Source organism: Arachis hypogaea, chromosome 9, assembly GCF_003086295.3.
Source record: "Arachis hypogaea cultivar Tifrunner chromosome 9, arahy.Tifrunner.gnm2.J5K5, whole genome shotgun sequence".
In the NCBI taxonomy this organism is placed as follows: domain Eukaryota; kingdom Viridiplantae; phylum Streptophyta; class Magnoliopsida; order Fabales; family Fabaceae; genus Arachis; species Arachis hypogaea.
Genome location: NC_092044.1, coordinates 31,334,628 through 31,348,906, shown reverse-complemented (window position 1 = coordinate 31,348,906; position 14,279 = coordinate 31,334,628). Strand labels below are relative to the sequence as shown.

The 14,279-nt window shown below is 35.2% G+C and overlaps 2 protein-coding genes across 2 annotated transcripts; one reads left to right on the top strand and one right to left on the bottom strand.

Moving 5' to 3' along the window:
* Positions 1 to 653: 653 nt before the first annotated feature.
* LOC112710813 (autophagy-related protein 18a) lies at positions 654 to 4,285 on the top strand. The gene is made up of 4 exons (XM_025763223.3): positions 654 to 1,703; positions 2,630 to 2,837; positions 2,950 to 3,076; positions 3,986 to 4,285. The coding sequence occupies exons 1-4, from the start codon at positions 927 to 929 to the stop codon at positions 4,074 to 4,076; spliced, it is 1,203 nt and encodes a 400-aa protein (XP_025619008.1). The 5' UTR covers positions 654 to 926; the 3' UTR covers positions 4,077 to 4,285.
* A 1,229-nt stretch (positions 4,286 to 5,514) lies between these two features.
* Positions 5,515 to 12,215, bottom strand: LOC112710812 (ATP-dependent DNA helicase Q-like SIM). The gene is made up of 16 exons (XM_025763222.3): positions 11,987 to 12,215; positions 11,126 to 11,725; positions 10,821 to 11,040; positions 10,594 to 10,704; positions 10,163 to 10,352; positions 9,735 to 10,068; positions 9,370 to 9,587; positions 8,973 to 9,029; positions 8,209 to 8,289; positions 8,042 to 8,105; positions 7,736 to 7,835; positions 7,578 to 7,661; positions 7,255 to 7,342; positions 6,788 to 6,904; positions 6,606 to 6,698; positions 5,515 to 6,326 (listed from the first exon to the last, which is right to left on the bottom strand). Exons 2-16 carry the CDS (start codon positions 11,715 to 11,717, stop codon positions 5,982 to 5,984), a joined length of 2,694 nt encoding a protein of 897 aa, XP_025619007.1. The 5' UTR covers positions 11,718 to 11,725; positions 11,987 to 12,215; the 3' UTR covers positions 5,515 to 5,981.
* Positions 12,216 to 14,279: the final 2,064 nt, after the last annotated feature.

The following is a 14,279-nucleotide window of genomic DNA, read 5'->3' as shown; positions in this document are numbered from 1 at the left end:
GTGACTGAAGAGGTTGTAGAGAAAGAGCCTGATCTTTTTAGTAATGTTGATGACTTATTGCATGAGTATAGTATATTTAGTTTCTAATGATTTATTAGAATGTTGTTAGTTTATAATATAATGATAATATGTGTATTTTATTAGGTGAAATTGATGCTGATTTATATTAAAGTGGTGGTGGTAGTAGTGGTCTTTATGCTGCATCTCTTGATTCTTCTACTCAAGAGGGTGGGAATGAAGGTGAAAATCATCCCACCGAAGCAGATTTGCAATAAGTTCTTGCAGATTTTGATGATTGATAAACCATGATGTTGAGATTTAATATTTAGATATGCTTTTATTACTATTTAACTTTTGAGTTTGGATTTTGATAAGATCATATATATTTGGTTGATATTTTATGTAGTGTTTTAACTTTTAAATTTCGAAGATATTTTAAGATTTATATTAGACTATAATTATATTTTAGGATGTTTATTTATAATTTATTTATTATTCTATTCTAAAATGATTTTTTTGGTTGAACCACTGGTTAGACCGATTAGACCAATAAACTAATAAACCAGTTATTAGAGCAATTTGATGACCGGTCCGATTTTCTAAACATTGATGCTAACTGCCTAAGAAAACCTCTTTAACTCATTAACCCAGCTAGCTTTACAAGCGTTCAATTCAGCTAAACAAACCCCTCTAACACGCTTGCTTTCCTGTGTAGCTTCGGAAACAAACCACACAACGCACAAACCTTCCTTCCTTTCGTTCTTTCTCAGTTCTCACCAATACCCTCTGAATTTTGATTTCCCAAACCCCAAGATAACAATCAAAACCTTTCCCTTCAATTCCAATATCATTCAATCAAATCACCTTCAGTCCTTCATCTCCCACAGCAACAGAAATAACCTTTGAAATTCCCGAATTGTCCTCAAATGTCCGACACCCAACAAACCCTAATGCCCCTTCACTCCCCCGACCCCGACGATAACGACGAATCCCCTCCTAACCAACCCCAACCCGCATCCCCTGACCCAACCCGAACCGGAACCGGAACCGGAACCGCCATCGCCACCGCCCCTTCCCTCCTCCACCTCTCCTTCAACCAAGACTCTGGCTGCTTCGCCGCCGGCACCGACCGCGGCTTCCGCATCTACAACTGCGATCCTTTCCGCGAGATATTCCGCCGTGACTTCGGCCCAGGCGGCGGCACCTCTCTCGTTCACATGCTCTTCCGGTGCAACATCCTCGCCTTCGTCGGCGGCGGACCTGACCCTCGCCACCCTCCGAACAAGGTCATGATCTGGGACGACCACCAGTCGCGGTGCATTGGCGAGCTCTCATTCCGCTCCGAGGTCAAAGGCGTTTGCCTCCGAAGAGACCGAATCGTTGTAGTTCTCGCGCACAAGATTTTCGTGTACAATTTTGCCGACCTGAAGGTTCTTCACCAAATTGAGACAATTGCGAACCCTAAGGGTTTGTGCGAGGTTTCGCACTTGTCCGGGACGATGGTTCTTGCGTGCCCTGGGTTGCAGAAGGGGCAGGTTAGAGTTGAGCATTACGCCTCAAAGAGGACAAAATTCATCATGGCTCATGACTCGAGGATCACGTGCTTCTCGCTCACGCAGGATGGGAGGTTGCTCGCTACTGCAAGCAGTAAAGGAACCTTGGTGAGGGTTTTCAATACGTTAGATGGGTCCTTGTTGCAAGAGGTGAGAAACAGAAGAGTTGGTTTCTTTGTTTTGGAATCTTGATTGGTAACTTCTGATCAGATTGGTTTTCTTGGTATGCAATTTGTTATGATCAGAATTTGATTTTACTCAAGTTGGTAAAGTCGTTAGCTCACTGGTCAGCTGAATTCGAATCCCACCTTTTATGCATGCAGCAATCCATTTGCCAGTGTCAAACCCGCAAATGGAGCTCAGACCCGCAATGGATTAGTCTTTAGTCTATCGGGTGGGGTTGGAAACCAAAAAAAAAAAAATTTTTTACTCAGAGTTTCTGAGAGTGAATCTTTTGATTCCAAGTGAAAATTTGAATGTGTTAAATGCTACCAACACCGGGTTGGTCAAGTGGTAAACAAGCTTTATCCATTTTTAGTGGTCTTGAGCTTAAGTTGTATTAATCGATTTTTGTTAAGGCTAAGAGGATTCAGATAGCAAAGGCAAAGACCAAGTAGAAAAATTGTGCTAATGCTTAAAATTGTTGATGATATGAATTTAGCAGATGTTGTATCATAGAGAGATTAGAGTAGATTCCTGCTGCATGTAAGGAAATATCAATTGAATGGCATGTCTAAGGATGTAGCTTATCATAGTTTGCTTGAGCGTGGTTTGATTTATAGTTGGCTTTAACTAATAGGAAAATGACTTTTTGTTGTTGCCTTTCTAGTGTTTCTTTGCCTATTCAAATGAAATTTAATTGACGTTGTTCATGGGGAATGTGATTGTTCTGCTATATGGATATTTTTAAGAATTGATTTATCTGTTCGGTTGCTAGGATTACGATATTAGAGTTGGTTTGTCAACCTAATGATATGCATTTGGTGTTGATGTCTTACAGTTTGGACTTTGAAATGCTAATTAACGCTTAATATGTTTTGAAAGTTTGATTGTAAATTAGTGGGATGGGATTCCAGGTGCGGAGAGGTGCAGACCGTGCGGAAATATACAGCCTTGCCTTCTCTCCTACTGCACAGTGGCTAGCTGTTTCGAGTGATAAGGGGACCGTTCATGTCTTCAACTTAAAGGTTGATTCTGGACTTTTGGGGCTTGACAGATCGAATAGTTCATCCGAGTCAAATCCTAGTTCCCCAACAGCTGTTTCATCTCTTAAATTTATGAAAGGTTTGTGTATTTTTCTACCATGAACTATGTCAGCATCATATATGAAATTAGATGCCTTTTTCAGAACACGTAAGAATTAAAGCAACATTTATTGATGAAAAATATTTTACAGGTGTTTTACCCAAGTACTTTAGCTCAGAGTGGTCTGTGGCTCAGTTTCGCCTGCAGGAAGGTTTGCAGCATATTGTTGCCTTTGGCCATCAAAAGAATACTATTGTTATACTAGGCATGGATGGCAGGTACTTTCAGTAATCAATGATATCTTTGCCCTTCTCAGTTTGCCATTGCAAATCCTTTTTCTTGTAGGTGTTTGTAAGAAATCGGTATCAGTAATACCAATAAAACGGTGAAGTGCAGAAGAATACCTCTATAGGATTTAGCCTATACCAGTTGGGATGCAAACCTCCTCCTTTGAAATTGCATTATTTTCCACTGAAACCTAAACTGGCTGTTGAGAATTCGAGAGGCTTGGTGCTTTCCTACAGAATTCTATTTCCAATTTTTTTGGGATACTCCACTTGGTTCTCTTCCTCCATTTGAAATACCTACTCCCCTCACCTATAATAGAATTACACTTACTATGCCAAGATGGCAGAGTTAGTTACAAGAGTCTTTCCCTAATTGCCCTGGCCAGTTGCCTTTCCGAATGTCAACATTTTTCTTTAAGTTCCTTCTTATTTCGCTAAAATAGGCCTCTGCATGAAGAATGATTTGATTCCCCCCTCTGACAACATTACTAGCTCCAGGATCAGTCATTTTCACATTTGACTCCCTAACATTCATGTTACATTAAATCAAAGGTCTTTAGTAGTTTTCTCATTCATTCTTGTGCATTGCATGCTAACATTGCTCGATAAGACTGACGATTCTTGTTTGTTTGAGGGTTTGGGGTTCAAATGGTTCTTCAATATTGTCATTGGTTATATTTTGCTAATAATAATTTCTTTATCTGTTAATGGTTTATTATGAGTTATGACTGTTAAACATCGTATATTTAGAAAGTTATATCATGAAGCAATTAGACGAAATAAGGGTGTCTACTTTTTCAGACGATCAACCTACAAGAAATAGAATGTTCTTTTCCTATATGGCTCTCCATCTCTGGGAGTTAAATATTGATGCAGACGATTATTGAATTTCTTTTGCAGCTTTTATCGATGCCAGTTTGATTCTGCAAATGGAGGAGAGATGACACAACTTGAATATTACAATTTCCTCAAGACAGATGAGACATTCTAATAAAAATGCATCTTGTATATATCTTCAGTGGCCCTTGCTGTGAATACTCTTATTTTCTGTTTACCTTGTTACCCCCTCCCCTTTTTCTTTTATTTCTAAGTTGTGTAAGTACGAGTATATTGCTAATGTCTCAATGTCAATCGCTTTGCGTTGTATATATTACATTGTGAATCAAAATCAAGTTATGAACTCTCAGAATTCAGCAGGTCTCCGGATTCTTGAAAAAGTGGATGTTCCTTTGATGTGGTAAATTGAATATTACTGTTCGAAATTTAACACAGCAAAAAGGAAGGGTAAAATGTTGTAAGTATGATTTGGCCTGGGCAATTTTTTCTTTTTTTAAAGACAAACCTGGAAGGAAAACAAGTTTAGAGGAACATCTGGATTAGAAATTTAGTAAAGCCTTATATTTTATTGTGTTTTCATAAACATTTAATACATGTTCCAGTGATCTATATCGAACAATGGTTCCCATAAAGAAATATGAACATTTTTATTCTCCAATAAAGGATTAAATGCTTTATACATTATGCAAGAGATTGGGGGAATCTGTTGAACAATAGCGCCAAATCTTAAGCAGGCATTGAATAGAACTCAACAATAATGCCAAGTGGAACCAAATTGTTTATTACTTCGCAATGATGGGGTTTAGGTTTTCCCACCTAATCTTTCATTTTTTCTTGTATATAAAAAAAGAAGAAGCCAAAGCCAAACCTATTCAATTGTCTGTTTTTGACGTATCCAAGAAGACATCGATTGCATCAGGGAAAGAGCGAATGATTTTGAGCTGAATTGTCCTCAATTGAACAGCAAACTCCAATACCTCGTTCATGGTTACTCGAGCCCCGTCTAGTGCCTTTACAAGCTCGGTGTTTGTTAAGTAAGACTGACATATTTGATTCAAAATTCTATCATGTCTCTCTTCATATCTCACTACTCTTTCTTCAGCCGCTTCAAGAGCCTCCGTAATGAGTTTTAGCTTTTCTGCAGCCACTTGCTTCCTTTGCCATCTCTTGATGGTTGGAACACAAAACAAGAACGATGTAGAGAAGCCTATTATGGCATACACTATGTTGTTATAGCCCATGTTCATGCCTTCCGCAAAACCATGGAGGATATATGAGCAAATATAATAATAATAATGTAGGATTTCTCTCTTGTTATACCTTGCTTCACCTTGGGTTTACATCTTTACTTTAGCTTTAATTTATTATCTATTCTTTCCACTTTGCTACCTTTTCCATATTAGCAAACCGAGTATCAAGGCCACCCTTATATCTAGCCAACTTTGAACAAACAATTAGCCTAAAGTTTAATTTATTAGTAGAACCTAGAGCTTTCTTACGATTTCCTTTAATTTTTCCATAAAATTGTGACAGGAAAATTCAAGCATCACGTGTTAAGATTCATAGTAACCCAGTAGAAATAATAGAGTAACTAGACAAAAGGAAAAAGATAATATATTACTTGTGTATAGTTGTATATTACTACGAGAGAAAAAACCACATATATAAAGAATAAATATAGAGCACTTATTCAACTACTATTCATAAATGCATCACTTAAACTACTAACCACTATCTAACAATCTCAACACATTTCAACACCCCCTCATGGAGGACATACATAGAAAATGATATCTTGATTATTGGATTAGCAGCAATCCATTTGTTGTGATCAATGACTTAAGACAAAGATCTGAACCAGTTTGGTGGGTTCTCAGTTCCCTAATATGTGGTTTTCTTCCACAGATAAGCAAGAATAGTAACCATTAAATTATATCTCTGATCCAGACTCCATAATTATCCTTGAAGAAATTGCAATGACCATGAATTAATTCACTTCTATATGCCAGAGTAAATTGTATGTTAATGTTAGAATAACTGCACACGATAGCCTCGTAAATCACTTATATTTTGTGAGTTTTGCTTCAAGTCTTCCTCGAGAAGTCCTCATATCGTGTTTCATTTTATTGGCTTTTCTCTTTCGACGTTTCCTGGGACTTCTCAGCGTCTCTGGCTTTTTATTGACTTGCATTCTTTCCAGACGCTGGCGACGGATCTCAGGATCAGCCCAACCTTTACCCCATTCAGAGAATGAGGAGTATGGTAATGAGGAATGCGGTTTGTGAGTTTTTGCTGCAAGCAACATATCTGCCTCTGGGTAAACATAGAAAGCTTCTTCACTCATGGACCTGATAAATTCCAATCCCAATTTTGTTGGCTCCGGAAATTTTATCTGAACATGGGTCTGCGACGAGATAAAAACCAAAGTTGAATTACCAATTTACAGTCACAGCTAATGACAGCATGCATGTAACAAGACAGCGCATGAATGGTAACATGAAGACACACCATAATGTTTTATTTCCTCCTTGTATTCAATGCTTATGAGTATGGTTTATATTTCTTAACCTTTTTAAGTTTTGAAGCACAAACTAACACTCAATCATGCAATATGATCATAGGATTTTGCAACACAAATTGGATAAGGACATGTTATTATTAGACCGTACAAACAAAACAATACCTTGTCATCTCCCTCCCTGATGTATCCTTTAGCTTCCAAAATCCGAGAGAGACCTCTCCACAATAATATATCAGTGTTTAGAAACTTTTGAGACTGCATATATGCATAATATGAAAACAATTCACATCAGTTTACAGCAACATAGAACATCATGCAAAACAATGTGGATAAAGTGGGTTCACCTGCTCCCGTATCTTTCCGACAATATTCTTAAGACATGACCTCTCTCCACGTCTTCCATATCCATATTCAAGATGTACATCATCATCATATGAAAAATCCATGGAATAACTACATGCCTGACAAATCAACATCCATGTTGCTTTAGTTCCTTTTTGCTGATGATATCGAATGTAGAAAACATAATTTCTGGACCGTAACAATTTCATATATACCAAGCGTTGGATCCAAAAGTTCACTTTCAAGATCAAAGCTATTAAAAGTAAATACGAAAAGGTGCAGAAAACAGAGCATTTATGAAATTTATTTTATCCTATTGAAATTCAATGAGAGCTAGAGATACATAGAATATGTGCAAGATGGTGCTAAGGTCCACATATCCGGAAAATACTACACAATACTACAATGTAATTCATTTTTGAGAATTAATTGCAAGTTCACTTGGTGAAATTGAAACTACTTGACATACATGACTAGCAGCAATAGTTTGTAGTAATATACACGCCTCGTCTTTCATATTCTGCCTTTGAGGCGGTCCATCAACACACACATCACATCTACATGAAACAGGGTGCATCAAGACAGTGACAACAGCATTAGTCAGCAACTCAAAAGATTCAACATCCTATCAGTCAACACAGCCATAGCATAAGTAGATCGCAACACCACATAATTACCACAACAAATGAATAAACAAATAGAATAAATAAGATATCAAATTACTAGATATTGGTAGAATTTGAAATACATTGCTACAGGATCTATATGGCACTGAGGCCAGAATTTACATACAAGAGACATTTTCTATGACTGAATTCCTCTCCAAAGTATTCCACAAGTGTCTTTGCTCGACAGCATGACGTGTTCATTCCGTATCTGGACAATATACCACAAGATTATGTATCATAACTACAAGAAAAAAATATAGAGGTGTATGCATCAAAACAAACCTGAAACAGTCAGACAACATGATATATGCTTGTTTTGTCTGATCTTCACTTCTTCGACTAGGCAAAAGTGATGGAACTCTCGCTAGGTTTGCAAATAGAACTGGAAGTGCAGTAGGAGCAAGAAATGTAAAAGAGAAAAAAGAGAGTAGGAGGCTTGAGAAATGGCTAAGTGGTGAAAAAGAATGAATCAGTAAGCAACCTACTAATTCAGTGCAAGTCAAGGGAATACGGGTAGATTTGAAAAGAAAGCTAGGAATGAAACTTGCATCATGAGATAAAAATTGCCTCTATAATGATTAAACTTACTGCAGTCTGCTAATTTCCCATCTCGACCAGCCCGACCAGCTTCTTGGTAGTAGGCTTCCAAACTCTGATCAAATTACATATTCAATAGTTTTAGATATCTCCATAAAAAATGAAATCAAGGGTGCATCGAATGAACACAGATACAGATAAATTTTTGACAAAGAGACCTGTGGCCAACCATAGTGGATGATTCTTCTGACATTTGGCTTGTCAATCCCCATGCCAAATGCTATTGTTGCAACAACAACCTGAAAATGATAAACATAAATGCATTCCTGTCATTTGGAAAACCTTATTATGGTTCCCTACAAACCAATGAAGTAAAGGTGAAAAGGAAGAGTGATTGGTAGCAAACACAGAGAATATCGGTAAAATTAATTCAAATCCATGGCTTCATATCACCAAAATTATAAGAAACTTGATCCTTTAATTATTATTTTGGTATATAATGTGACTTAAGCAATAACAAGATTATTACAAAGAAACAGTCATGCTTTGATGCATAATAGGTTTGGCAGGATTTCAAAGAGCCAAAGTTGCAAAATCTTATAAAAGAAAGGACCAGACATGTATATAAATAGAAGTGTTTATGCATGAAAATAAGTCAAACTCATGAACCATCCAAATCCGACATAACAAGCTAAAAGAAAATACTTGTTTGTGTTTTATTGATTGTGTTCCATGCAGTTGTTTCTGAATTTTCATAACAATGGTGCAAATGGCACCACACTATCACTGAGACAAGAAATTAAAATAATACTGTAACTTAAATTTCTGAAGTCTTTGTCACATCATATTTTAAAATTAACAAATGATTACGATAACTGATAACTGGCAACCTGAATTCAAATATAAAACACTATTCATTTGCCTTCATAAAAATTTTAAAGTCAGACATCTATTATTGTTCTGTCAGATTCAAGATCCATACCTCTATGGTATTTTCATGAAATTCTTTGTGAACCCTTCTTAGATGTGATTTGGGCAGCTGGAGATAGAAATTCAGCTCATAAATTAGTTTCACATCTAACAGATAACATAATTCAAATCTTGATAGTTGAACATGCAGCAAAAATTTATAAGAGAATAATGTAAAACTAGCTACCAAGCTCTTTTCAATGAATTCCACAGTAGAGCCTAGAAACCAATTAAGAATAACAGGTAATTAAATTATTCTCCTCCCTATAGTATATAGGAGACATCCATTGGAAATTATGTACTGTACTTCATTGTGTTTAAAACATGATCAACATGATAAAGTCCAATTGATTAAAAATTAAATTTTTAAATGACCATCTACTTAAACAAGATTGAGTATAATCTCATACCGCTGCATTATAGGCAGCAGCCTTCACGCCAAACTTGCATAGATACTTTGCAATTTTCAGCGTTTCTTTTCTCGTTGGTACATATATGATTGCCAGTCCTTGCTCCAAAGGACCTTTAAGTACTTTCAGACTTCCTTCTGGTTCCTTGGGTGGATCATGTATCTCAGATAACTCCCAGTCCTTCGGACGATATTGAGAACAAAATTCACCACAGGTAACTGCATTTATAAAAACAAAAAACAAATTGAGAGTCACAAATGTTCAATGAGATTGAAGTTCTTCACCACTGGCACTGAAATTGCTTTCAGTTTTATGCTAAATATGAACAATAACTCAAGTAAAAAAAATGCCAGAAAGTGTAATACCATCCCAGTCATCCACGCTTTGACAGTCATCGTTGTCATTTTCCAGAAACTCGACAGACAACTCTTTTCCCTTTACAAGATTGTCTGTGTTTCCTGAGTGTATTACATTAACGTCTCTGCCACCATAATCATCATGGTTGTTATCCACATCATAAGGAGAAACATCATCATTATCAGAGATTCCAGCAGCACCAGAGCTGCTGGAAACATCATCCGAGTCCTTTGAGATGAAAGCCTTTTTATTTTTATTGGAATTTAGCTTGCTACCATATACTTTGATCAATTCATGAAAATCTTTCTCATAAAAGGCTTGTGAAGTTCCACTGTGCTTTACCTGTTTGAAGCCACAATGAATCTTAAGTATATATAGACTATAGTAACAGGTTATAAGCGGATGCTAGCATGAAAGTCATAAACATAAAACTCACCATGAAGCGTAAATTAGATCGAAAAAAAGATGTAAGCACAAAAATTGTTTCCTTTGACATGCGTAATGATTTTAAAATATCTTCTTGAACTCTGTGTGTAGCTGTAGCTGTCAAGGCCATCAAAGGTATGTCAAATTCCAGGAATTTAAGTTTGCTGGTACTGAAATTTTCCCTCAGCACAGATAATCGGCTGAAACAAGTGAAAGGCATTTTATGTATAGATCATACTTCTGACAGCAGAATAAAGGCATTTAAGAAATCGTGAAGGTATGCAGGAAACAAAGAAGAAAAGTGACGAATAAGATAATCAGTCAAATTAATCTAACAATTGATCATTGATCTTTGATCTTTGTTTCTATCCAATTCATTTCCAGCATAGAGAATCCTAAAATAAAAATAAATAAATAAAAGAAGCATCAAACAGAGGATACCTATAGTCTGGACGGAAATCATGACCCCATTTAGAAACACAATGCACCTCATCAATTGCGAACAATGCAATACCACGACTTTCTGCAAGCTTCTGCAGTGGTTGTATTAATCTACATGGGATTGCATTGCAATTAGAACATAATAAAGAATGAAAAGACAAACAAAAATGAAGACTTCAAAAGATACTTAATGAGCTTCTCAAAGACCCCAAACAGCCAAACCATACCTTAGGACAGTCTCTGGACAAACATATATTATGCTGTACATGCCTCTCATTGCTTTCTTTTCAACAGTATTGTCAGGTTGCCCAGACCCAAGAAAGCAAGCGCTGACTCCATGTCTTGCTAGCTTTAAGCATTGATCATGCATCAAGCTTATTAATGGGGATATCACAACCACCACTTTCCCAGTTAACAATGCAGGAACCTGAAAGCACAATGATTTCCCTGCAAAAACATCACCATAAATGCAAGTACAACATAGAAATTTAGCAAGCAACACAGAAGGGACACTTAGAGCTAAAGAATGAACCAGATCCTGTTGCAGCAAGGACAAGGCAGTCCTTATGAGCTGCCCATGCGTTCAGCGCTTCCTTCTGAAAACTCTTCAAACACAAAATCCCAAAATGCTTCTGTAAGAGACCACCAACTCTCGTCTCCCAATCAGACATAACAACGAAATTTTCCATTGGAGCAGTTACAATTTGCCCCGGCATCACGGTCACATCATCAGGCATTTCAGAGATAGGCTCATCGTGCTCATTCACCATTTCTAGATCAACAATTGCCACATCATGTATCTTATTGCACACAGTGGACTTATCATTGGTATGAAAATGGTCTAATATGCTCGACTGCCGAACTTGGCTGGTCGAGGACAAAGCTTTTCTCTTGAGTGCTTTTCCATGAGGAGCACGAAATTTCGAAGGCTGTATGGTGGTAGTGGAAGCTTTGGAGCTGGTTGTAGCTCTACCACTACCACTACCAGCCGTCAAGATATGCTCCACAACATTGGGAATAGACAAACCCACTGTTTTAATGGCTTCTACAATGCTGGAATACTCAAAACCCATTTCAAGCATTTCCACAAGCACTTGGTCGAAGGATAAGTTACTGGCACCCATTTCATACCCTGGGAATAGCAAGAATTAACAAACTTGTGTAGCGAATAAAAAATTGAAAAATAGAAGTAAATGGGAATTAATGAGAGGTGAAAAATATCCGATCTTCACAAGAATTATGATGAAATGGCATTATGAATTTTCTGCCGCGCTTGGTGATGGCAAACGCAAAAGACGAAAACTTGGGCACAGGGGCCACATTGAATAAAGGAAACAGCAGAACGGAGAAAAGTAATGCATGAAATTGAAGGAATTGAGGTGAGTGAAGTTACCTGAAGAAATTATCTTCTGAATTCCTCGTCAGGAACCGCGCCAAATGGTTTTTTATGTGACCAAAACATTAACATGAGAATCTCCAACTCTCTGGCGCTCGCGCTACAGTGAATATCGATATTCGGAGGAACCAACTGTAAACGACGCCGTCAGATGAATATCTATATTTCCTGTTTCTCTCTAATTTCTTTCAGAAAAAAAAAAAAAGAAAGATTTTTTCCCCTTTTCTGTTGGACGATCAACACTATGAGGTTGTTGGGCCAAATTACCAATGACGGTTTCTTGTAATGTTTTTGTTAGAGTAATTTTTGTGATGGATTGGTTCGGGGTACAAATCACCAACGACACCACTCAGATAAAGACGCCTAAAACGTCTTTTTTTAAGATATTTTTATGTTGTGTTTTAATTTATTTTTGTATAATTTATTCGGTGTTTTTTATCACATATTATTAAATTCCTCAAAATATTTTCTTTTCAAAAATAATAAAAAATATTTAATTTGGACTAAAACAAAAAAAGTAATAGATTAACTATTAGATTTTTTTTAAAAGATTATTTACATAAAAAAATATGTCACATTCATCAATATATATATATATAACAAGTTCAAGCCTCTTAAAATTTTTATAAATAAAAAATAATTAATTTATATTCGTACAATATATAAAATAATTACTATATTATTATTATATTATAGATTAAGATTCACTAATTTAAATTTTTTTATTTTTAATATAAACATTAAAAATAAATAAAATTTTTATAACTAAATGTAGTGTAACAAAATATATATAATATTGATTAGTTCTTAAAAAGTTCTAAAAAAATAGTTTTTTTTTTCATTTTAGTAAAATAACTATTTATTAAAGTGGACAAATTAATTATTTTCTTCTCATATACATTTTTTTTAAGACATAAAAATAATTAATTAGGACATTGGTTAAGATAATTAAAGTTACTATTTCATTAAATTTTTAATTTAAAGAAAAATCCTAGTTAATTTTGGTATAAAAATTTCGAATTTGAAAACATTGATAAAAATTATGTTAAATTTTGATTTATTTGATTCTCATTTAAATTAATCACTACATAAGTTAAAGTTCAGTTTTGAAGTTATATTCGAGCTTTAATCTGATTTTCAAAGTTTCAATTTACTTAATTTGATTTTTTAACTTAGGTATCCGTGACTCATATTAGGGTTTTAAGTGTTTAGTTGAAAAAAAATAAGATAAAAAAATTTTAATTGTCACATCAAATAATCGCTAGAATGTATAATGTAGCAGTCGTTAGTCCATCTCAACATGTCATTAACGATTTTGTGAGATGAGTGACAAAAATAAGATTAGAAACTAATGTGAGTCATAACTATTAAGTTGGGAGACTAAATTGAGTGAATCGAAATTTTTGAAATTAGATTGAAACATAGTTGTTAGAACCGAACCAGTGATCGAACTGGTCAAGCTACTGGTTCACTGGTTTATTGGTTCAACCGATAAATTACTGGTTGAACCGATAAAACCAGTCTCACGTAAATATAAAATATAAAATAGTTAAAAACTTAAAATTAAAATTTGAAATACATATCTTCACTAACATTTTATGAAGAATCAAGTCTTACTAAAAATAACTAATATAAAAAAACCATAAAATTTTAATACTACAGTAGTATCTTATTTTGACACAATAAAAAAATAATTAATTCACAAACCTTATCATCTAACTATAATATCAATAGATTTTAACACTAACTTCAAAACAAATAACCTTAATCACAATACTAGCAATAAAATATATCAAGTAAATTAATAAATTTTTAGTGAAATTTATATTTATATTAATAATGGTATATAATTAAAATATAATTAATTTTAAAAATAGAAAAAATAAAAATTAAATTAAATTAGATATTTATGTATACTATATAATTAGTATTTGTAAAATGTGATACTTAGAAGCCCAATGGCTAAGCGGCAATTTGAGGTTGTTTTTGCTTCAAGGTTCTTGGTTCGAGACCTTGTGGAGACATTTCAAAAAAATTTTCAAGCAGACCGGTTTGCACCCGTTCTTAACGGTTCACACCGATTTTATTCCTTAAACGGTCCAAGGAGTAAACCGATCTAGTCCGATTCACTAGTTTTCCAGTCGTAAACCGATCTAGTCCGATTCACTAGTTTTTCAGTCGATCCAGTTCAATTAAGTTGTTTTAATGGTAATTAAGATCTAATAATGGTTTATAATAAAAGAAGCATTCTTTTGCAACAATGAACCTATAGTAGTAGTTAGGGGTGTTC

Bases quoted from the DNA above. Each gene is read 5' to 3' on its own strand.
- LOC112710812 (XM_025763222.3), bottom strand. From the start codon at position 11,717: ATGGGTGCCAGTAACTTATCCTTCGACCAAGTGCTTGTGGAAATGCTT. The intron at 9,030-9,369 runs GTATGAGATTAT...TTCTATCTCCAG, and splicing joins CTGCTGCCTATAATGCAGCG to CTGCCCAAATCACATCTAAG. The intron at 7,343-7,577 runs GTATGTAAATTC...TGTTTCATGTAG, and splicing joins AGTCATAGAAAATGTCTCTT to ATGTGATGTGTGTGTTGATG.
- LOC112710813 (XM_025763223.3), top strand. From the start codon at position 927: ATGTCCGACACCCAACAAACCCTAATGCCCCTTCACTCCCCCGACCCC. The intron at 1,704-2,629 runs GTGAGAAACAGA...ATGGGATTCCAG, and splicing joins ATGGGTCCTTGTTGCAAGAG to GTGCGGAGAGGTGCAGACCG. The intron at 2,838-2,949 runs GTTTGTGTATTT...AATATTTTACAG, and splicing joins ATCTCTTAAATTTATGAAAG to GTGTTTTACCCAAGTACTTT.